Below are 25,834 nucleotides of genomic sequence, written 5' to 3' on the forward strand. Positions count from 1 at the left end.
GCGTATAGAAATTATAAAATAATGAGTTAATAATTAACTGGAAAGCCAAAAGGAATTAGATAAAGATAATGGCGAGACGTAATTCGAAAAATGAGAAAAGATGGTGAAATGAGAAAAATAAGAAAGGAGGCTATTGATCATAAAATCTTTATGCATCTCTGAGTTTCAATTGTTGAGCACGTGATAAAATTAATTTCACTTCCCCATCTGTTATAAAGTGAGGAGAAGGGGTATCATTTTCCGAAGAGTTCTTACAGTGTTGCAAGGCCTGAAAAATTTTCAGTAAAAATCTGAGTAGAGTAAGGTTTGAGAATACTTACACTTATTGTAAGCTAACGGTCCTAGAAACACAAAAATTATGTAGATCATAAAACAGTGTACGTCTATATCAGACAAATACGTCACGTTGCTACGGTACAGCATTTTTGGCGATACATTTTATTTTTTAGTTCACTTTGGACTCACTTTTCTTTCTAGGATGGATACTAGATATTAATCTTCAGTTGGGAGTTAAGGGAATGTTCCCATATCTCTGATTTCAACCTTTAAAGCGGAATAGTTTTTTAATTGCGTGTTTTCCATTTCAATTGAAGGTTGACGATTAGAAATTTCTTAGCGACTGGTCGACTTTGATAGCCTGGGTATGTTACCATTATGAATTTAATTACACATTTATTTTTAAGATAGCCGGCGCCTAGTCGACTGGATTGAGTCACATTCTCGTCGATGAACGTTCAGGATTCGAGTGTTCTTTTGTAAGTGTATCTGCATCAATTTCTTCCCATCGCCATTCTTCCTATTTATCCGTGAGTAGCCAAAAGTGAAAGAAATCATCGACCTCCGTGACGAAGTAGTTACGGAACTCCACAAAGCCGCAGTTCGCAGGCTGGATCACTGGGTAAGGTTTAGACATATAATCAATTTCATCAGTTCATCATCATCGTTGCGATTAAGGTAAGATGCGATTAAGGTAAGACTAAGATAAACGCAAATAACCGAAATAGAATAGAACAGACTGGCAAAAAAATCTAAGAAAATTTATAAAAATACAAATAAGTGGCCGCGGTGGCTCAGTGTCGACCTCCGTGGCGAAGTGGTTAGCAGAGCGCGCTGCAACGCCAGGGGTTCTGGGTTCGAGTCCCGGGTAAGGCATGGGTATTTGTGTTTGTCCAGTTGATAAGAAACAAAGAAAAATGTAAGAATTGAAAATGTAAAAGTGAGAAAAAGAGTGAATGGTGGGGGATACCTCCGTGTAGGGGGTATTTCCTTTTAATAAAAAAAGTCTGTAACGCGTCTGACTACCATGCTAAAGGTCCCGGGTTAGATCCCCGGCCGGTTCAAATCCGGGAACTTTCCTAACGTTGGAAGCGGCTCCGGCGCCCACCGAGAGTCCAATGACATGGGTACCTGGGGGAAATCATGGGGGGTAAAGGCGGTCAGGGGCGTGATGCTGATCACATCACCCCCACTCACGACCGGATCAAGAAAGTGTGGGGCGTTACCCCCATACCCACTATTCGCCTTCATGGCGTGGTGCTATGCACAGGGGAGCACTTTACTTTTTTTTTTTTTACAAATAAGTCTGTCGTATTAAAATATATGGGATTCACACATGGAAGAATTGGGGAGTGAGATTAATATCATGGAGCGATTAGAAAAAGGACAGTGGCCAAACCAAGATGAGGGCTTCCCCTATGGCATATTTGTAACGTCATTGCCTTGTAATTAAGAGGTCCGGGTTCCATTTACTTAAGATCCTAGTTTACATGAGTGGGAGAGCTCGCATGAGAGAGAGAGAGAGAGAGAGAGAGAGAGAGAGAAGTTCCTTTCTTAATGAAAGTGGTTATATGAAAATTCAACTAAATTAACTTTCCTTTGAATGATCAACTAATTAATTCACAACCTATCAACAGTTATGCTCAGAACATAAAGATCAAACCAATAAATTTAAATACTTAACTGAAAACTCTGGATTAAAGACACACTCTCTCTCTCACACGGCTGCCGGTACTGCATATGCACCTCAACTCTTCCACCAATCAGCGCCCTTTAGTGACGTCTCTCACTGTTGCCAAATTTATTTTATGAGACCCACACCTCAACAAACCAAAACTTTTGCAGCAGTGATCGAAGGGTTATAACAACACCCGGTGGAGGCACATTGCACAGTTGTTCGGGTACCACTGTCAAATCCCAATCTATGCATAAAAGTAGACTTGAAAACAATACTAAATTCAACAAAGATGCCAAAACTCCGACAAACTCGAAACCTACACTAGACAGCCATTTGTTTATACTCTCGCTTCCCCCTTTTCCAAGTGCGACTGTGTTGCCACATTTACAAGTTCTGTTGAGATGAACCTCGAAAACGTTAAATTGTATGTCTCAGGTTTCTCTGTGTTCTCTTAACTTCATGATGCAAACACCTCGCACTGAATAAAAGTGACGGCGATTTGTTGAGGAACGTCGTACATTTTGGCAACCAAGGGCAGAACTACATGATGAAGAGCAGTTAGTATCGTTCACGTTCCCTCCCCTCACTTACGGTTGAAAATTCAACGACAGCGTCAGAGGATTTATCTCTTGTTGGTCGAGCTATAGCCTATAAAGGAAGTAAGAGTTTGTATGTGGAATAAAGATTGTGATGCAAGTTACTTGTGTAACCGAGGGATGTAGTGCGTAGGTTAGGCTGAAAAGTTTAAAGAGCGTATGGATGGATGAAAATACAAACAGAAAAAGAAGATGTACTGTATCATTTGAGATAACCTGGACTATTACCCATGCAATAAATTACAGATTAAAAGGTGCGCCAGTAAAAGAGTAGTAAATATACTTAGTTGAGTTGAGTTGGTGTTTTAAGTCCACTTTATACACAGTAAGGCTAATCGGGACTGGACCTACAGTTTAAAGTGGGATCCGAACCACTTGTGCCTCTACCAAATATACTTAGTGTAAATTGTAAGACTTGATAATAATGAAGTGAGTGTTTGGTAAGTTGAAGCAGTGTACAAATTGCCTTCAGAAAAACAAACGAAAGTTTATATCCAAATGTAGTAGATAGTTTACCAAAAAATATCTTTGTGTTCCGGGCTCTCTATATATCACCAAATAAGAGCATTATGACGGAACTCTCTCAATACATTATTTTCTTTAAAATTATAAAAAATCCCAGTTTTCAACTCTAAGAAAGGTTTCAAGAGGAAAAACATATTCTTTCTTTATCAACACGTGTTATGAGGATAGTTTTCTTTTAATTTCGCAATATTAGTAGCTTCTATTTATATATTTATTTGCAAGGTCAAAATTATTTGCTTTTTATACATTGTTGCAGACTCTCACATACACCTCTCTATCTATATGATGTTCACGCACAAGCCAGGTTGGTTGGTTGATTTGGTGTTTTAAGTCCACTTTATGCACAGTAAGGCTAGCACAAGCCAGTTGTACTGATATGAATTAATTAGTAAAAATCCGTTTTTTTATATCAATGAATATATAAATGGAATAATTCACAACAACACAACAATGTTTGTTCCTGAAAAACATATATTCATTTCATGCTTCCAAGATGCGCCTACATATAACATCCTCCATTTTTCTAAGAAAATAATTTTTTGTTCATGCTTTTTGGAGACTGCAGCCCCATAACCACCTGCCTTTGGTACGTTCTTCAGTCTGACCAATGAAACGTACATAAAAAATATAACAAATTTAATAAAACAAAAATAATAACGCTTTTAAGGCACATATGACAGTTTCACCCTGCAAATGCGTGAACACGGTTTTCTCTCTAATGCATTTTTACTTTCCAGTTTCCAAAACCACAAGCACCCCCACCGCTTCTTCACATTCCTAAGCTCTACGGTTATCCTCACGGGATGCATGTTAACAGCAGGGTTCGAACCCGAGACTAATAGCACTAGTACTATCTTGGAGCATTGGTTTTAGCGACTGATACATTCTAATTACGTCGTTATCACAACAGTGGAGTCTATGGAGAATTATCATCGCGCGGACCTGAGGGTGGACGTAATATCTTCCCATATGCTCTGCTTCCGGTGTCAAAGCTGCTGAGTTTCTCCATTCTTCCCTTTCTCCTCCTTTCTCATTCTTTCTACCTTTCTATCTCACACACACCATTTCAATATACTTTACTTTGCCTCTCTGTTTCTTTATATCTATCTTTCTGATTTCTCTCTCTCTCTCTCTCTCTCTCTCTCTCTCTCTCTCCCCTTCTTTCGCTTCCTCTACTTCTCTTTTCTCTGTTCCCATCCTCTCATTCTTCCTCTATTTATCTATTACTTTCTCTCTATATATCATAATCATATTCTATCCCACTTTTTCTTCAACTCTCATTCTTTTCTTCCTATACTTCCCCTCTTTTCCACTACTTTTCTATCTTATTCTCTCATTCTTCCTCTATTTTCTGTAACTTTCTTTCTCCTATTATCCCTTTCTCCTCTTATTCATCTTGTCATTCATTTGTACGCGTATTATCCACGCTCCGTTATAAACATTCCTGAAAATTTCTCATGTAAGATAGAGAAATACGCCACTGTATCATAAATAGTGCCTACATCTTCATTTTCTCATCTCTCTAAACTTAAACTACCTAATATTCCATGTAATGGAACGCCCCCTAATTTTTCCCCAAATTGACTGGCAACACTTAATCTCACGGCTAGGAGAAAGTTGCCGAACGCTCTCAGATCTACATAAAGATATGGCTGGAGCCGAGGGAGGGGGGATGAAGACTTGGGAAGAAGAAGGACAAGAGAAAGAGCTTTTTTCGCTCCTCTTTTCTGCTTTTCTAAGAGTTTGCTAAGACTGCGAGACTTTCCATCACTAAGCTGCATAATGTATTCGACTGCAAAGGGGAATTGTACAGAATTTTTCTCTCAGCATATTCCATTCAAATGCAAATGTGATTACGAGAATAAACAAAAAAGACGGCACGGTGGGAGAGTTGCTCAGGAAGCGCACCTTTTCTTCTTTTAACGGTGGGGGAGTGTTATGTCCTAATATTTATGACATAAACAGAAATAATTATCTCAAGATTGGAACTTCATAATTAATATATTAAAACTTGTAACAAGGTGGATTACATGATTAAAACTTAAATCATCCATAAGACATATAAACAAGATGCATAATCGTTGCTATGCACAGACTATGTACATTGGCCATAACTGCTAGTTCACCACATACAATAATGTATTTTATAATATATATCAATCTTCTCCCCTTCCAGAGAAAACAAACTTATGAGGGGTAAAACACTCTTGTCCTTTTTACTCTCTGAGATTTCCTTCTTCCCATCGAACTACGTCCTAGACCAAAACTATTCCCTTGCTTCGAAGACGAACTGGTTTCTGGATCAATATTAATTCCTCCCTTCGAAGATGAACTGGTTCCTGGACCAAGTCTGCTCGCTTCCTTCGAATATGATCTACTTTCTTGCTTCGGAGACGAACTGTGAGCATTGTCTTCTTCACTGTCGCTTAGTTCCTGCCGATGCATTTCATTTTTAATAGGAGGATATAAATATGCATGATATGCACTATTGTCATATTCCTTGGGTATTTCTGACTGATTTGAATCTCCTCCTGTTTCATGAAGAATCTTTAAAAATGAATAGTGTACATTTCTGTATCTGCCACTTTCTACATCTCTTACTTTATACACAGCAAAACTGCATCTTTCAATAATCTCTCCTTTCCGATATATCTTTCTTTCAGGGCAGTAATAATATACTTTATTTCCAATTGAAAATTTCTCACATTCATAATGAACATTTTTAGTGTCATCTTTAATGATTATATTACTTGCAGTGTTGTAAGAAAACATTAATGAACTTGGAGATGTTCCAGTTGATGGCAATGGAGTGCTGTTATGCCAGTGTATTACTGTACGCAGTAGTGATTCTACTTCAGTATTTAATTTTCTAACATCCCCTTTTGGAAAATCTCCTATGAGGGTTAGATATCTTTTCACGGTATTGACTGTTCTCTCAGCCAACCCGTTTCCCGAAGGTTTATATGGGCAGGAATGCTTTAGTTCAATACTCAACCTTTGGCAGAACATCTTAAATTGTTCACTTGCAAAGGGTTGTCCATTATCTGAGACTAACTCTTTTGGAGAACCAAGTATGTAAAATTGGCTTTTTAAATGTCTAATTGCTTCCTGAGCCGTTAAATTAGAACATTGCCAAACATTCAAAAATTTCGTGTGAGCATCAACACACAACAGGAATAAATAACCTTTGAAATAGAAATGATCGACATGTACACGTTCCATGGGTTGTGATGTCGGTGTCCATGATGTAAATTGTCGTTTTGCTGGAGCTCTTGCATTCGTCTGACAAGCATCACATTTTGCAACAAAACTTTCAATGTCAGACGTCATTTTAGGCCACCAAACTAAATCTCTGCAAATCTGTTTTAATCTCACTACGCCACTGTGCAGGCCATGAATTTGAGTCAGAAACTTGCATCGCAGTGTCTCTGGCAATACAATTCTATTTCCCCACATCAACAATCCATCTTCTGTTGACAGTTCCAGACGTTTCTTCCATAAAGCTACTGCTTCCTCATTGATTTGTGGATCAATTCCTCTTGGCCAACCATTCTTAACGTAAATTGTTATTTTAGACAACAAACTATCGCTTTTTGTATGCTCCTTGATCTCAGATATGCGTAACGGTTGTAACTTTTGTTCTAGATCTGCATACGCTGTTAAAACCAAATCTGATTGCAAATCTTCAGGAAGTGGTAATCTTGACAAAGCGTCTGCTATTGGAACCTTCTTAGAATACACTATTTCATAATTCAGAGATGCCATGAATATTTTCTACCTCTGCCAACGTGCATTGTGTTGCATTGGCACTGGTGTATTCGAATCAAGCAATGATTTCGCAGTCGTTGAATCAGTGTATATTGTAAATTTTTGACCTGCCAGATATAAATAAAAATGCTTAACAGACGAAACAATGGCTAATGCCTCTCTTTCTCCCTGACAGTAATTCTTCTGAGCAGGTGAAAGTGTAGCTGAAAAACACGCCACTGTTCGATGTTCACCATTTATCTTGTGCCCTAATCGTCCTCCAACACCGTAGCAAGAACTATCCGTTTCTAGGATTATTTCTTTTGAAGGATCGAAAGGAATTATAGCAGGTGTCTGAACAATCTTATCTTTAACAGCCTTAAATTCCGACACACATTGATTAGACCACAACCATTTTTCGCCTTTCCTCAGAAGTCGATATAGGTGTGGTATTGTAGATGACAAGTTGTGTAGAAAACGACTTTGAAATGCAACCATCCCTAAGAAACTTTGCAGTTGTACCTTATCCTTTGGCTCTGGACTTTCTAAAATAGCACGCACATGCTTTTCAGTTGGTGTGATTCCATTTGCCGTGAAACGTCTTCCTAAGTAAATCACTTCTTGCACTAGGAATTCAGATTTACTTAAATTGACTTTAACATTATAATCTTTAAAGCGATCCAGAACTTGTTTTGTTCTTAGGAAACATTCTTGTAGACTATCTCCAGAAATGATAACATCATCAATAAATGCTGCAACTCTTTCCAATCCTGTTAAAATTTGATCAATTACCTGTTGGAAAAGCTGAGACGAAACATTTGTACCAAATGGTAAACGTTGCATTCTGTACAAGTGAGAATCATAATTTAAACACAATATGTTTTGTGAGTCTGGATGCAAACTAACTTGTAAAAATGCTGAACGTAAATCAAGCCTGGTGTAGTACTTTCCTATTTTAACTTTTTGTAAAATATCAGGAAAGTCTGGTAGAGGATACACTAAACCATCGGTTTGAAAATTGACCGTCTTCGAGTAATCTACACAGATACGTATGGAATTATTTGATTTCTTAACTGGCACAATAGGACTTGCCCATTCTGAATGTTCTATAGGTGCTATAATATTCTTCTTACACATATTATCTATTTCTTCTTTTATTTGATCTCGTAATGAATATGCTATTCTGTACGCTTTCCTGAACACAGGCCTAGCATTCTTCTGTAAAGGTATTGATACCTTGAAATCTTTAATGGGTGTACTAATATCCTCATTAAACAATTCTGCAAAAGATGTCAGTAATTGTGAACGACAGTCTTCAATGTTCATTTGTTTTACATTACTTGAATTATGTACGTCGGCTTTACGTTTGTTCATAATCATGGCTTTGCTATTTTGCCCTTGCACATTTGATGTTCGTGAACATTCACCTATATCATCAATCCTTTGCTGATGTACCTTTGGAGTATCAATTATGCTTGAACGCTGATTTTTCGAACAAGCATCTGGTAGCGAATCTTTTGATTCAAGACCTAAGCATGCATGTGTAGAATCTTCCTTTTGAACATAATAAGTTTCAGGAAACTCATTTAGAAGTTTGCTGCGCCAATCACCAAATAATATGTTCATTCCAACTCTACCAATTAATATATTTGTATTGATATTATCGCCAACAACAAAAGGCATCATGTACATTTTGCCATGATAGTAAAGTTTTAAGCTTAATTGGCCTAATAAACACAATCTTTCACCTGATATCGAAGTATATGAATTTAATAACGGACTCAGTGTGAAGTTGCCCATAATATTAGTTAACAAATCGTTTGAAATGAAATTAGCAAAACTACCAGAATCGACAATAGCTTTTAACGATTTGTCTTGTATTATAATATCTATGTACAAAGGTAAACGTTCATTTCGCAATGAAATCTGATCAGCTGCGTGTTGTAAGTTAGAAATAGATTAGTTTGTTTTTTTATTGTACATTTGTTGCGTGTTTGTAGTTAAGAAGGTATATACACTATCTTCTTGCACAGAGAATAAGCTATGTTGAGAATTGTATTCTCCATAACCATTAGCTTTGGTATCCAAATTACTGTTCCTCATTTCACAATTTTCTTTATACATACTAGATAAATTGACGGCAGGTTCCTTGCATTGTTTATTTCTATCGAAATATGCAGCCAAGAAATGCCCTTTCTTCTTACAGAAACTGCAAATAGCATTGAATGCAGGACAGTTCTCTTTGAATGTACAACCTAACCTTGCACAGCGTTTACATTTTATATCATTTGCCTGATTTTGCCGTGATACAAATTTTTGGCTAAATTCAGTATGGGGTTTAGATTGTGTCTTGCCTTTGGATGCATTATTTGTTCCGAATCTTGATTCTCTTGTATCTTGTTGATTCTTTGAAAAATGAGCTTTAGCAAACGAATTGTTTGTACCGAATCTACGTGAGCCTTGTATTTGCTTATTTTCACCTACCAAAAATGTATTTTGATTGACTTTATTTTTATTTGTGCGTATTATCTCATGTTGGAGTACTACATCACAAACCTTTTCGAATGTGCTTGGCATGTCTGACAGTAACCTATCTTTTAGTATACTATCGGGTAGTCCGAACACGAGTTTTTCTCTAAGACGAGTGTCTAATTCATCTGTTGTAAACTCACAAGTTATTGCAACAACTTTTAAACGATTTATGTACGATGTAGCTGTCTCACCTTGCTCTTGCTTTATTTGCATAAAAGCGAATCGTTGAATCCATTTATTAACCTGTGGTGCATATATTTTTCGCAATGTAGCAAAGAGTTCCTCCAAGGTGCAATCTTGTGGATCCTTTGGACTTAATCTGTGTTCCAGCTCTTGATATGGTAAACTACCGATTACAGAAATAAGAGTAAACACTCGTTTCCTTTCTTGTATATCGTTAGCCTCAACAAAAGCCTTGAATCTTTTAATATACGAATTTATATCCTGGCTTGGGTCATAAGCCTCAAATGCAGGTATAAAACTTATGTGTTTTTCCATACTGGCTCACTTGGACTTAATTACTATAATTCTACTTACAGTAGTAATTATTTATCTTCTTTAATCCTCGTCGCCATTTTGTTATGTCCTAATATTTATGACATAAACAGAAATAATTATCTCAAGATTGGAACTTCATAATTAATATATTAAAACTTGTAACAAGGTGGATTACATGATTAAAACTTAAATCATCCATAAGACATATAAACAAGATGCATAATCGTTGCTATGCACAGACTATGTACATTGGCCATAACTGCTAGTTCACCACATACAATAATGTATTTTATAATATATATCAATCTTCTCCCCTTCCAGAGAAAACAAACTTATGAGGGGTAAAACAGGGAGTTGTTACGTAAGACATATTAAATGCATTTGTTCTGTTTCTCAAAATGTAAGAATCCCTCAAGATATTAATGAAGCATTCGTATCTGTCCAGCCTTTCGTGGCCTTACGTGAAATCTATTTCGGTTTCACTCCAATAGATCTGTGTAAAAAGGTGATTAGAGAGTGTCTGTAATGTCATAACAGACTAAACCAATATCTTTCGGCATTACTTTAATACTTCTCAACTGATGTTCACAGACAACGATATTCAGAGAGGAAAAATTCTGTGTTACGTTTGTGAGTAGATTGCTGCAAAATAGATTGTATCGCAAGTTACCAAGGGCCTTCCCGATAGCATACTGATAACGTTGTCGCCTTGTAATCAAGGGGAACCGAATTCAATACCCGGTGGGGGCATATAGCGTTTCGGAGCCTACTTAAAACTGTAGGTAACACTGTAGGTCCAGTCTCAATTAGGCTGCCGGGGTATAAGGGGTGACCCTTTCACGTAGTGCACCAAATTGTCAACCTCACTTCCGCGTAGTACACGCTGGACTGCATTTTTCAGACCAAAGAGGCTCCGGCGTCTGGACCTCTGTAGGGCTGTGTGTTGCCCTGTGTTTTGTCCTTATGTGTGCTGAGAGCCCCTATACAGCCTCAGCTTCTAACACAAGTAAGAATACTTTAGTCCTCTGACATTACAGTTATGCTACATTAGATATATTGTAGTTATGGTTAGGGACTGGACTCCGTATAATGTGACTGGTGAATGCCTAAATGCTGGCGCACCCAAATGTTCAACTAAAACAATCAATTAGCCTACCTGTGCCTGGGTTTGATTGATTGTTTTGCTTTATTTTATTCGGTTTACTGCCACTTTTGGTTAATTGCAAAGATGGAGAGGAGTTATGATGTGATGAAATTAATGAATGAACACTCATAAACATCCAGGCCCAGGCCGGGATTCGAATCCGGGAGCCTAGCGTCGTAGCACGATGTGGTAACCACTTTGCCACGGGGGCCGGCTCCTATGCCTGGGTTTGAAACCAAACCTCAAAAGGGAACAAGTTACCTGGAGTAAGTAGTAGTCATAAATTGGAGCATTAATTGGGAAGATTATGGACTAACCTAAATGTAGCCACCCGGATGACCATACTTATGCAATAAATATGACTGCGATCTCTATGATGATCTAACAAAAAGAATGAACACATGCATTCAAGCGGAGCGGTGGTAAATATCGATGCGGAATCCACTAGGTGTAGGCCAATGGACAGAGCTTCAAAGCAAATTATTTTGTTTTAGTCTAATAAAATCTTTCTATGACTTAAAGAGACTTTGTGTTTACCGCAGGACGATCTAGGGTCATTCCCCAGCGACGTAGAGGCATTTTCCCTGTTCCCCAGTCCCTCCAAAAGAAATATTGGCCTTTGTATAATTTGGTATAAGTATTAACATTATGCAACCCAACCAACAGCAAGTCAAGTTGGGTTGCAGCTACATTAGGATACCTTGAGGCATTCCGCTCTCATGGAATATTCCGCCATCTCACTGGAACTGCAGCGCTCCCTGTACTTGCAATACGGTAGCCACAGCACGGCGCCACTGTCCGTCACGTGACCCGAGTTCCCGCGTTGCCACATCCTCTGGCCGATATTATCGCGGCCTACGAAAAGAACAAAAGAGCATAATGAATGAACGGAATCACACAAATGAAAAGGCTACTCATAGTAAGTAAAAAATTACGTCACTTGTAATTACAAGTTACATTTTACAACAGCATATTGACTGTATAACAAGTAGTTTATCCTTGTACCCTTTATTACAAGGTCTTAGCTATTGGTTTGTTCTATAGATATAAAATTAAAGCCCTTAAGGATGTGGATGTTCTCATCGATATGATGTGGTTAACACCATGCGCCAAGGATAGCTCCCAAGTACAAGTATGATAAGAGCTTGGGTTAGCCTATCAATGACTTGGCCTAGGGAAATTAGGAAACTGGCCAGAAAGAGAACTTGGTCCTCTAACGTAGTAGCCAGACGCCTAATAGCTTGGATCTCTACCGTTCGATTCGTCATTTTCAAGAGCTTTCAAGAACTTTACTGAATAATCGCAACCTTGAGGAAGAAAAATCAATTTAGGAGCCACATTAATAATGTAGATTCTTCGCTACTCACGCTAACCATTAATCCACGTAAGCCAACACATTAGCATTGGGTAGTAGGCTCGTTGTGCTTTAGAAAAGGAAAGCTTACAAATGTTTATGGTTGCATATTTCTCATTATCTAATTAAAATAGAAATGGTTATCTGAGAGTGGATATTTTAGAGGAGGTTTTTTTCCACCTTGAGAAATATGATTTGGTAGAACTTGCCTTTGCCACCTCCCCCTTCCTTCCTAAAGTCGGTATGGAAGAGCGTATAGCTGTAAAATCACTATATTACATTGTATTAAAGCGTTCCTTGTTGAAACTCTATGAGGTAACTTCTGTGAAATACTTAATGAGTGGGTCTACTTTTCGGAGCTTCAAACAATTTCCTTCCTTAGTATCGAATCTCGTTTTATTTATTGACTGTGTGTGTGTGGAAGGGTTACATTTTGTTCACACACACACACACACACACACATATATATATATATAGTATATTGCTACGAATAGTTTCATTATCTGTTATATTTACTGTTATTATTGAGTTCATCGTTGTGAGCATTTCGTTGAGGAATATCCATTATATCCAACAGAATGGGGAATGTTTATCTGTTGGCAAGACGTTACGGGACGAAAATGCCACGTTACTTTTGGCAGCCAGCCGTTACAAAACAGTTAAAGTTGCCGCAAGTTTCAGAAAAATCGGACTGTTGGTTTCTGAGATAGTTTTTCGACTTAATTTCAATATGAGCATTATTATCCATCAGTTCAGAAACAATACCTCTGAATTTTACAAAAATATGCTGAAAAGACAAATGATCAACAATCTGGTCTGGTAATAATATGAATTAGAACGAACAACTCATTTTGGTGAAATGCCTTTGTCGTTCCGACAATCGAGTTGTCTAAGAATCCAGTGCATCTGCATCGGAAATGAGCCAATTTCTGGATTCCAGAAGCTTCCAGAAGTCGATGGATTCTACTAGAAAAATGCAGATATTAGCAAACAAAACAGGTACACTGTCGTGGCAGTATAGAAGGAAGCAACAGTTACGAAAGGACAGAGATATGCCTACATACAGTGTAAAGATACGAGATATCTTTGTATTGAGACTATTGTAAAGTTGTATATGATCATTGTAATAAGGTTCCAATAAATCTTCTGTTCAAGATAAGTGATCTACGTTATTACTTTACATCACTTCCTAAGAAGGATTAGTTCAGGCATATTAAAAAAATGTCCAATCTCCAAAAAAAAGATTTTGAATTTTAATTTGCATTAACTTTTTTGGTGTGCGTCAACACTTGGGTTATTTGCACCCGTTACATTATACGGTGCCAAGACCCTTACCGTAACTAAAATCACTGCCTGTCTCTGAGGACTAAAGCCTCCTTACCTATTTAAAAGCTTAGGCTGTAAAGGGGCGCTCAGCACAAATAAAACCAAAATATGGGATAGCCCTACAGAGGATTTTTACTGACCGTAGGTCCAGGCGCCAGAACATCGTTAGCCTGCAAGAAGTACAGAGCGTTCGCTTTGACTCTGGGCCGAGATAGCGCGTGAATAACTTTGAACAACTCTTATAACACAGGTTAGTACTCGTTATGCAATATAAATATAATTGTATACATGCTGAAAATATGTGAGTAAATAAGCAAGACGTTACGGGACGAAAATGCCACGTTACTTTTGGCAGCCAGCCGTTACAAAAGAGTTACTTTTGGTAGTCAGCCGTTACAAAACCGGCATCTGCGCCATGTAACGCCATGTCAAGCGCTATCTCGGCCCAGGCCCAAAACGAACGCACTGAACGGGATGTCCTGCGTGAAAGTCAGTTTCACTTTTTTGGGCCTTTCCAGGTCACAGCTTACACGCCCTCCCAAAGAGATTGATTGGGCATGTTGCAGTAAGGTGGTAATCGCTAACCAAAGAAACCGTCACAACATACAGTAAAACCGAAAAACGCGATAAAACACTATCTTGCTGCAATGTCTGGTCCACGTCGGGATGATTGGAAGTACCGAAACGTAAACGAAATTGCCAAGGGAGCTACAGAAGGCTATTGTGGATATCTTACACTGCATGGCTGTAGCTGGTCTAACACGCTCAATGGGGAATGTTATTATGTAGGCGTATATGGCATATGTGAACTTATAGAGTAGCCCAAATACAATGAATGAAGAAAATAAGTGTTAAACAAGGCGTTCTATGGAGGCGGGAGAGCGAATAAGAACGGTTAGTTGCATTGTATTAATTCAGCTCTGTAAACAGTGTCGTTTGGGAATGATTCGTGTGACCTATGTTCCTCCACATTACCCGACTGAATACATCAATCGCAGGCTCTTCACGTGAATAATTTATTGCCCATCCAGAAGATTCATTGCCATTAGGCAGAGCGACCGATCATTTTGTATGATTTGTGTACCCGTTGACACGGAACAGTCTCAGTGAACGGACGACATACAAAGCCTAAAATGTGTTTTTTCGCACAAATGCGCATCGCCGTTTTTAACTCCAGTACGTAAACCGCTAGAGGGGCGCTTTTTGGTGCATCAATATAGAAGGAGAAGTGTATCAAAGGGTACTTTTTCAGCTGCTGTTCCGTGTTATGGACTGGAAATGAATCACTTGACGACAAGATCAAACACGATTCTTTCAAAGAAATCAGTCAACTGATTCACCAAATATTCATCCCCCTTGATCCGTGCGTGGTTTAGGGGTGGTACTGCACCGACACAATTCTTCGTCTCATCCCCATGTCGGCTCCATTTTTTCAGATGATTCTGCCGTTTAAGGGCACGAGGAACAGTTTCCATGTCCAGGCAAACGCGTGGACTCAAACCTTTCCTTCACCCACCGATCTTTCCCCGCGGCGAACTGGAGAAAGAGAAGTCTGTGCGCTGGGTGGTTGTAGAGGTGGTTGTAGTATTATTTTAATTCTTCTCTTGGGAATATCAAGCTTCCGATGGTGGAGAAAAACACATGAACTGGAAGAGGACAGGTTGAAGCTTTTATCTGTGTCGGGAAAAGTCGAAACTTCCATTTGATTAACCGTAACTTGACGTTGTTTGTCCATAAGGAACACATGGGAGTCTATACTGTAAAGAACTGTGTTCATCTTAAATTTTACAGATTGTATCTAGTTTAATAATCTCTTCGTCACTCTTCGCCTTAAGAACGAGAACGAGTCCACACTTGTCGAAAACAGACGGACACCTATTGTCTGAAAGAAGTCTAGATAGTGTTTCAACAATTTTAATTTTGAGAAGAGCAGCTTCTGAGGAATTTTTTAGTCTCTCCTTACATTTTTAATGGGTTTCGTATGCCTGTGCGCTTTCAACCTTTCTCAAGGCGGCTCTTCACACCAATTGCTAACACTTAAAGTTTTTGATTTAAGATTATATACTTTGAGGTGTACAAATGGCCATATCTGCTGACGCACCCAAGAAATTTTAACATTTTCATTCATTCGTTCCTTCGTTCGATATATTTAGTAAATTGTAGAAATAGTAGTTTTTGAAAATATTTCCAAATGTATTTATTATGTGACTTGCTCACACAGACCAATAGGTTTAGTGCGCAAAATATTTTTTATTAGTTGGTATTGTTTTCCATGGTTCTATATACTTTTGATAGTCGAGAAGAGGACCTGATAACTTAAAATACATTTATGACAAACATTAAGCATTGATGGTAACTCTGTTTGGAAGTTACGAGTTACTTGTAATGTAGTTAGTAGTAATAGTTTAGAGTCTCGAACAGACAGGAAACAGATACAGTTTAATAGTTAGTTTCTAAACCTAAAGGTAATTTAAGAGTTACTTTTTCCAGTAACGTTAAGGTTTTTCTTAAATTCATTAACTGTATCTCAAGTACCTTTCTCATAGAAACGAGTAATGAAATTAACATTTACTTTTGGGCAATTCCATTGTGATGGGTGTGATATTCAGACAAATTTACATTCATTTGAAAATTGTTTTCTTAGCACCTTAAAATATGTAACACTATCAATTCGTGTAATTTAACTTTTCTTGATGAAAGTTGTTTAATTTCAAAATATAACTCCCCCATCTCAATTTTCAGCTACAGAAAATACATATTTCGTATTGTGACGGGTGTGACACTTCCAAAACGACTTTAGGACCTTCATCAGTCTCTCAGAAAACTCTGTGGAATATATAGGTTTACTGAAACAATTTCATTTTATTTTCACAAAGCAAACTTTACTCGACATTTAGATTCTTTTCGTTTCTAAAAATATTACTACATACATTTTTCATATTTTTTGCCTGTGGCGGGTGACATCATGCACATGTAGGATTATGGAACAATGCAAGGGCTCTGAAAATTATCAAATAGATTCTTCAAACTAAGGTTTGTTTCAGAAATGAAATAGGATACTTCAGAGCTTAAGATATAGAAACAATAAATGAGACAATTAGAACGAAATTACAATTAATTTAGTTGTCTTACGGCATAATAAGGCATCATAATGAAACTAAATTAAGTGGAAACACCACACATAAAAAAGTAATAGGTTTGAAACATAGGTTTAGAAGCCATAAAACTAATGTTTGTATTAATAATTCCAAATTCTACATAGTTTTCCCTTTAATTTCATACATAATGAGTGATATTTTCAATAAAAATAAATTAACCTTGTTTGTCCACTTTCAAATGGAATGGCTCTTTTACACTTAATTTTGTGATCTAGAACTTATAAGGCATCCTTCTACCTACTTCCCCTCTTGTGTTTGGACTAGTCCACTGGAGCTAAGTGCGTCTTTGGCCATTAAAAAGTTGAGATTTTTCTGATCAGCAGCAGTTAATAACAACGGAACATGCTCCAAGCCTCGGTAAGGTAAAAAATACTTAGAGAACATATTTATAGTGTGGTTGTTTTAGTCTCGTATGTTGAGAAAGAAAATCAGTCTTTGGTCACATAAAAAAAACGCTGAGATCTGAAATGAGGAAATGTAGAAACTTACGCTAAACGACTCAACATAAATTTAAAATAATGCATGCGTATTGTTAATTGCCTTCCAGGACAATATCAAGACACGAAAACACAGATTTGTGTGCAATAACATAAATTACCATCACTGCCTTAACGCAAAAGCTGAAGGGATTTCACATACTTTTTCTTAGACATCCGAGTGAGGCTCTACCTAGTTTTAACTTTGAAGGAAAGTTTCCACCTAACATCAAATTTTCAGCATAGAGTGATTCCTGTTATGCATGTAGTCTGTGATTCACGTATTTCTTCAGTATTTATGGTAGCAGTTGCCAATGGCGTAAACAGGCATGGGTTTACAGGGCTCTGGCCCATCCAAAGTTTTCCCGAAGTACACTTTACTACAGGGCAAGTTTCACAGAAACAAAAGTAGCCATCTTTAACAATAGATTATGGGGTGCGATTTGTTCTTGCTTGTTATCACATTATGCCAGAGAATGCAACTGTAATCACCCACAAATGCTGTATCGTTATATGTCTTTTGCAATGGAGGTAAACCCTAAAAACATTGATCTTTGCCCCCAAAATGTTGATGGAATGACATGCTAAATACATTCTTCTTCATGTTATGCCGCGAAATAATACAAATTTAGCATTTCACATGATTTTTGGCGTTTACTATATGAATTTTACTATATTTTGTACTTATTCTGTGGAATTTGTAAATTTTCTGCTACGAGAGTATTATGAAAAATGTAGTATTTTATAAATATGGTTTCTACAGTTGATATGCATAGTGTCTGATACTTTGGAAGATGTTACTTCGCTACAATTTTCACATAAGAATTTCCCGAGACACTTGAAGATTGGGCCCAACACGAAAGAAAATTCTTACTACACTCCTTACACAGGGGTACCAAATCGCACGAGAAGAAGTGTTAGATACGATTTTATGAAAGTTGAGACGCATATCATTGTAAGGAACATAAATTTGAACGACCAAAATTACAGTTTAAAAATATACCAAATTGTGTTAACAATTTGTCCAAGTCACAGAGTTAACGTAGTACATAGTGACAGATACATTGTAAGCAGTGGCGAAGCGTGACAATTTTACGTAGTCATCGCAAGACTTGCTAAATGTCAGGTTCAATCTTTCAACCCGCAGGGCGGGATATTTCTCCATGGTAAACGCCAAGGTCATGCATTATGTCGTGTGATTAGAATCTGAGTGATAATAATATCTCACAATGCTGTAAGCACATGCCCACACTAACTCAAGAAAACGAAATATTCTGAGTTTGTTTACCATACATTTCCGTCCGATGAGAAGTCTGAAAAATTGGGAGGGCAATTCCTATCAAAAATACAAAATTTCAGGTTGCTAACATTTTTACTATAATATTACGAACGTGAGACTGAAGAAAGGCTCCATTCCTACATTGATAATGATGATAACAGTGTTCGTAATGACGTGAAGTAGGGATGGTCAAATCGGGATTTTCTTTCTAGAAGCATATGATCGTAAAATAAGGAAGATAATAAATTCTACCCGAGCAATGGAAAAATTGTTAAACCTCTCTTTCCGAAATTCCGATTGTCTCTGAAATCCGGGTAGTAAAATTTCCGAATCGAGATTTTAAAATTTTCCGGAATCCTCGTACTTTTGACCATCTCTAGTGTGAATGTAAGATGCGCTAATAACAACAGTTCTATCTGAGTAAGTATGTCTGTCACCTCGAGAACAAAAATCTTGATCAGTCTTGTCATTTGTAAGCACTAAACACAAAACAACAGGAAGTACTTCGTGTTTTGTAAACCAAGAACGTTTTTTCCGTAATAGACATGTGAACCGCAGGATTCAAGAAAATTAAAAGGAGCAATACCATGAAGGAAATACCATGGAACCGGAACTGCTATTTTTTCAGTTTTTTCCAGCACTAACCGTGGGTAAATTTATGCTTTTTTTTACATATAATTTTTTCTATGTACCATTACATAATTTTATTCTGCGTAAGTTGTTTTGTGATGTTCTTCAATGTGTGTTTTCTCTTAAAAACAAGAGCGTTGCATGCTTTACAGTGCTGGAAATACACACTCCGAGAAGTGTCATCTTGATGACGTCACCGTAACCCTGCCTTGTAAACATGGGGGCTGGAAAGTAAATAATAGAAGAAGTGCCTCTATTAGGGCAGAAGGTTTAACCTGGTACAGTTCGCGCCAAACTGTAGATTTCCCGGGCGTTTTCAACCATTGGCAGAAGCCTTGGAGACAGCACGTGCTTTGTTTTCTGCCTACCAGGGGTCGTCTCTTCCTTCCCGTGTCCTTTGTTGCCACGTTGTCAAGGACGTGAATGTTCTGGTGGTGGAGACATCTGTGCTTGCACCCCCAAATGACCGCTTGCACCGAAATCAGTGGCAACAACGTCCTGCAGACGACAGAGAAGGTTTTGGCGCGAGCTGTGCCAGGTTAAACCCTTTGCCCTATAATGACCAGACCTTCAAAAGCGGCAGAAACTAGCCGTCAAAGGACCTTGGATTCGCACAATTCCTGCGATGACCTGGGCCGCCTGACACCATTGCACTCAACAGGAAACGTAGAGGGCCGTTAGGGCACGGGGGTAGGACTGGGCTCTCCTTTTGATGCGCTAAACTTAGCGCATCTATTGCGTATTTCTAGCTGACACATGGTGTCATTTGACTAATTTCGCACAAATATGTGAATATTCTGACTGATATATAAAACATTTAAGAAGCAATATCTTAATTATTTTCGTTTGTCATTGCTGCATCTCCGGATGACCGGACGCCTCGCCGATTGTAAGTTTTTATTTCAATACGATCTGACCTAAACAGTTGTCCAAACACACCTGTCTTTATCGAAGGTTAGACTCTTCCAGAAACAAAATCCTGACTACGGTCCTGGCAATGCTATGTTCTAAACGTGGTCTGTTATTTCCACCAACAGTAGTACTAATTTGCGTGAGATGACATCACTGGCTAAATTCAAATTAAAGCTTTTATTTTTGTGTTAAAGAAGTTCTAATATTACAAGAGCGCAAGATTAGAATGGGATATAACAAAGTAACTGAATCAACACAAAAGCGTTACAGTGTTTTGCATATTAGTAAGAAATCACGTAATAGGGAAAATATACAAATGAAAGTTAAGAAACAGTAAGATTCAACAGCAGGTAAATGTAAGATTCCGTATCGTGCTCACTTGTAATCCTGAATCATAACTCCAATATGTTCCCCATCTGTTATTTTAAAAGAGCTACAACAACATATGTTCATTGGTAGCAAAACAAAGGGAATGTTAATTTCTCGTCCTCCATGTTGAAACATGACGATCAGTTTTGCTCAATTAAATATATGTACCTATGTCAAGTCGCCAGAACTATGTGGTTGCTTAGTTCCTCAAGCTCAGAAATGTGATCTGCATTGAATTTTGAAAAATATTTAAGATCCAATTTTCGTCAGCCATCTTAAAACGAGTTGAACAATTTTTCTCAAATTAAGTACCAGACCATTTCCCAAGATGTCTACCTGGCAAAATGTTCGGCTGGAAATCTCTAAATGTAAGACACTTAACATAGTCACGAAATTGGTGACTTGCTTCTTTTCCCTTTCACTCCTAACCTACCTACTACGTTTTCAGATTTTATCACCCAAATGTTGCTCATGTGATGACCAGTGTCTAGTGTATGCCGCTCGTTTGACCTGCTACAGCGTTATTTGCTCGTGACGTCATGGCGAGCTCTCAATTCTAGCGTTCTCCTTGCGAAGTAATAGACGTTCGAGCGATCCTGTCACTGCAGCACTCTAGCATAGATATTCGTATTCTGCCGATCCCCACCACATGATCCAGGGCTCAGATTCCATGTGTGCTTCCAAAAGTTAATCCATAAAAGATGAAGATAAATAAATCACCCGTGGTTTGATGAATCCACAAAAAATATGTTTACCTAAAAGGTAAAGTATTGAATCACAGTTATAAAAATTATTAAATGGATACAAGTGATTACCAGCTTTTACAGTTCTCAGTGGAGAATGTTTTCTCCGATAAGCTCCAGCATGGGCCGAATATTTTAAGGTGGGTTCTTATTTGTTGGTTGTGGGTACTAATATTCTATCTCTCTCTCTCTCTCTCTCTCGCTCTCTCTCTCTCTCTCTCTCTCTTTCTCTCTCTCACACACATACACTTTTCTTCCTCTATTTCAAACATTTTTATTTCATTCTATATTTGTCGGTATTTATTTTTCTATATTTTTACTTCTTAGCTATCCTCCTTCTATCATCTCGATCTATTTTACCCTCCCTTTCTCTCCTCCTCTCTTTTTCCATTACTTACTCTCTTTCGCTCTCTTTTTATATCTCCTCCCTTACGGCCATTTCTCTTCGGTTTATTCTTCAATTTCTTTTTCACTTTCCCTCTCTCTCTCTCTCTCTCTCTCTCTCTCTCTCTCTCTCTCTCTCTCTCTCTCCATTTATCTACATTTCTCTCTCTTTTTCTCTCCATACAATTTCTTTTTAGTTCTTTAGATTCGTCTCTCTCTTTCTTTCTCTCCCTCACTTTCTCTCTCTCCGTGAACTCTCTATTTCTTGATTTTTTCTTCTGTTTCGTTCTTAAATCTCTTTCATCCTCTGATTCTCCATCTCTTATTCTATTTTGTTTCCTCTATCTCTTTTGTCTCTCTTCCTTTCCGTCTCTTTCTCTTCCATTTCTTTTTCCGATCTCTGTCTCTCTTCTTCTCTTTGCTTCTCATTCTCTCTCTTTCTCTCCATATCTTTCTGTTTCTTTTTAGTTCATTCGATCCTCTCTCTTCTTTCTATCTCTGTCTCCATTTCGCTTTCCTTTTTCTTTCGTTTCTATCTTAAACCTCTTTCACCGTCTCTTTCTCATTCCTCTTCTTCCCCCTTTCTTTCCTATCTTTTTTTACATCTCATTTTCCTTCTTTTCCTTATCATCAGCATGTGTGTGTGTGTGTGTGTGATTCTTGCTACTTTAAGCAGAAGAATGTGCTGACTAATTCACAGCAAAGGTTGAAGCCTCACAGCCACCCATTAAGTGACGAGGCCGTGACTTCGTCCGCAGTAAGTGTGTGTGTGCTCTCTCTTTCCCCGAGTCGAGATGAACATTGAAGAGACGGAACCCTTTCGGCACCCAGCACGCTAATTACAGACGACCCGCGCGTCTGATGTGAAGACAGTAAGTGTCACGTGCTAAAATATCGATTCGGTCCGCTTGCCAAGTTTCACTCCCCCCCGAGGATCGCTTCGGAGATCGAGAGTTCACAAGATGTGTCCGGATTAAAGAGACAAATCCATCGGAATACTTCCGCTAGGATTTCGTTAAATACTTGATAGGTCAGAGAAGGCGTAGAAATCCACCGCTATCAATTTGGCGTCACCCTCGATTTCAGGGAAGTGGTCGGCAAATCTAGTACAGCAAGTTGGAGCTGCTTTTATGCCTCGTGGCTATCAATCAGGACCTGAAACAGCTATTGGATCTTCCCGAGAGCGTCGTAACTAACTGTGCCGCCTTGTAATAAACGGTTACCGGTTCGATACCCGATTGAAGCATATTTCACAGTGGTTTGCATCCCTTGTTTAACTGTGGGCCCAAACATCAATAACCTATCCGAGCATAAAATGGGCTTAACAATACATTTCTATGAAAATCAGCTAATGGTAGTCTAAAAAATCTGTCAAATGGTAATGTACAGGGTGTACCAAAAGTCCCATTACCCCCTCTTTGAATTGTAGACAAACCTGCAAAATGTTATTTTAACAGCATGCGTATGATGAGAGGATGGTATACATTAAATTAGACCAATGACCACCATTTACTCCAGAGGATCTGTGTGCACACCGCCATTTTCATGACACAGTATTATTCGCCTCCAGGTGCGATGTGAAATCCTCCGTAACATAAGATGTCAGATCTGGATTTCGGGGTGACTATTTTAAGAGAATACCTCAATGATGTGTTCAGAAACAAATGGATTGGACGAGGATCGCCAAACTTACCAGCACCTCTAAAATGGCCACCCCAAAGTCCAAATCTGACATCTTGTGATAATGCGCTATGGGGGCATATCAAACAGAAAGTCGCACATAATCGTTATCAGACAACTGAGGAACTTCAAGAAGCTGTTCGCAGTGCGTTTGCTTCCCTCACACCAGACATGTTACGGAGGATTTCACATCGCACCTGGAGGCGAATAATACTGTGCCTGAAAATGATGGTGTGCACACAGATCCTCTGGAGTAAAAAAATGGTGATCATTTGTCTGATTTAATGGTATACCATCCTCTCATCATACGTATGCTGTTAAAATAACATTTTGCAGGTTTGTCTACAATTCAAAGAGGGGGTAATGGGACTTTTGGTACACCCTGTATGTCTTAAAACACTATGATTTAAAACATAAAAACGTATTTTACATGTGTGTATAATATCTTGCTAACTAAAAGTTAAAATATAATATACACCCGCGCAAAATGACTTCGGACCTCATAACAAAAGCACAAAAAATACAGAAAATTTCAGATTCCGTAAAAAACTTTCATTTTATGTTCAATATTTAGACTTCGTTTCCATGGAAACCTTTCTAACAATGGAAAGTTGAATCTCATTCTTAGCCATTGTTGTTGTTTCCATGGAGATGATTTGAAATAAACAATTACCTAATTTCAAACGCCCATATATCCGTTGCTAATTAACATAGAGAAATGATTTTACGCGCAATGGATTCAGGACTGATAGTTTTATTGTAAAACAATTGTGTGTGTATTGTTATGGACAAAAAAACGGCATAAAAGCTGTTAGGTTCCAAGTAAAGGAATGAATGAAAAAATTCAGCTCGATGCCTTCTATCGGATTCCGTAGAAAATTTCATTCCATGTCCAATATTTAGGCATAGTTTCCATGGAAACCTTTCTAACAATGGGAAGTTGAATCTCAATTTTAGGACTTAAATTACTTCCGAACTCTTAGTGATTCCATGCCCAAGCGCATCCTAATGGTTCTCAAAAGTAAAGACTCATTATGCATTTTTTTGCTGTATCTAATAGCTTAATAATAGCTTTTCACATGAATTTTCTGTATTTTTTGTGCTTTTGTTATGAGGTTCGAAGTCATTTTGCGGCGTGTGTATATATAATAATAATAACCTATGGCACAACAGCCATCGAAGGGCCTTGGTCTATCTCCCGACTGCCAGTCTCCCTCCCACAATCCTACATAGAGGTGTGGAGATCTTCAACCGGTAATCAGCATTGGATCAGCATGTCGAACCCTCAGCCGTTAGAGGAGATTTCCCAGACCGGGTTACGCTATTTACTCGTATATCCCCAATTTCCTCACGATGGTGGGTTGCCCTTGCCCTTGCCACCGGTCCTATACCTGCACTTTTCAATAAATCCCAATGGTGCCGTTTTCGGCATTTCGTCACATGAACTTCTGTGTTTATTTTCACTTGTAGAATCACCTCCTACGCGTTGAAAACGAACTTTAGAAACACCCTGTATATACAAGATGGTGGCAACAGAGTCCTGTCAATGTTTGGGGTTCCGTTTCGAATAGCGTTCGCAATTCAGTGATTTCTGAATAAGAAGCTTCTATGTGACAAAGAAAAAATTGACCATAGTTTATAAAATTAGGCTTTTATGTCGAAAAAATTCAAAGAAAATACTTTGAAATCCATTCGCGTTCCCAAAGAAATTATTAGGGGGTTACATTTTCCCTTGGCGCAAAAGGTTTAAAAGGGCTGAAAGACCAGTCACGGTTTCTCACTGCCATAACAGCTGCTAAGAAGAAACTTGTCTTTTGTTGTTCTTTTTTTAGTATGGTCCACGTTCCGCATCCGCCCAGGGCCGGATCTGGCACTGATTGACCCGTGCTGACACCATTTTCACCACTCGGAGCCCAAATTTTCCCATGATGCACCACAGCAAAGCCGTTGACAATGCAAGTCCTATCATCGACATCCATCCGTAATTCCGTTCATTTCCTTCGGGAGAATATCGCTTCCCGAGGACAAGGCTGTTTCCGGTTCATGCTACAGGCATCAACAACTCCTTCGGGAGCCATAAGTTACCCTGGCGAAGCACCCCCCAGCGTTTGGGCCAAAGGATGAAACACACCCTATAATTGAATTGTCGCTTGGTTCATAGTAGTGTGTGTGTTTATACATGGCAGTGAACACACAAATGATGTGCGGGATTCAGTTATCAATTATTATTATTTATGTGGTTACAGTTATATACCTAGTCTGGCCATAAATACTGTTACACAGGGTTTAAAGCATATACCCTTTAATTTTGGCGGTTAGAACTTCATTCAGTGATGAACAATTTCTTATCAGTGAAGATAATCCTGCAATACCCATTGGCAACGTACCACTGCAGGAGCCATCTCGATTTCAGTTCCCTCCGCTTCTTCACTTGTGGCGTCAGGAAATTTCCAGTACTCCACCGGTAAGCTCCAATTCCAAGGTCTTCATTAAGTACCCTGAACATTGATTGTTGTGAAATGTTCAG

At 38.4% G+C, this 25,834-nt stretch overlaps 1 protein-coding gene across 3 annotated transcripts in view; it reads right to left on the reverse strand.

The window, feature by feature from the left end:
• The window catches only part of LOC146002532 (regulator of G-protein signaling 9-binding protein-like), a 138,948-nt gene that overhangs the window by 46,618 nt on the left and 66,496 nt on the right, over positions 1–25,834 (reverse strand). For all 3 annotated transcript variants that reach the window (XM_083140459.1, XM_083140451.1, XM_083140468.1), the window contains exon 2: positions 11,697–11,851. In XM_083140459.1, coding sequence (XP_082996585.1) covers positions 11,697–11,828 — 132 coding nt within the window. In that variant the 5' untranslated portion in view covers positions 11,829–11,851. The remainder of the gene's footprint in view (positions 1–11,696; positions 11,852–25,834) is intronic.

The sequence above is a fragment of the Lepisma saccharinum genome, chromosome 1 (assembly GCF_977018435.1).
Source record: "Lepisma saccharinum chromosome 1, izLepSacc3.1, whole genome shotgun sequence".
Lineage (NCBI taxonomy): Eukaryota > Metazoa > Arthropoda > Insecta > Zygentoma > Lepismatidae > Lepisma > Lepisma saccharinum.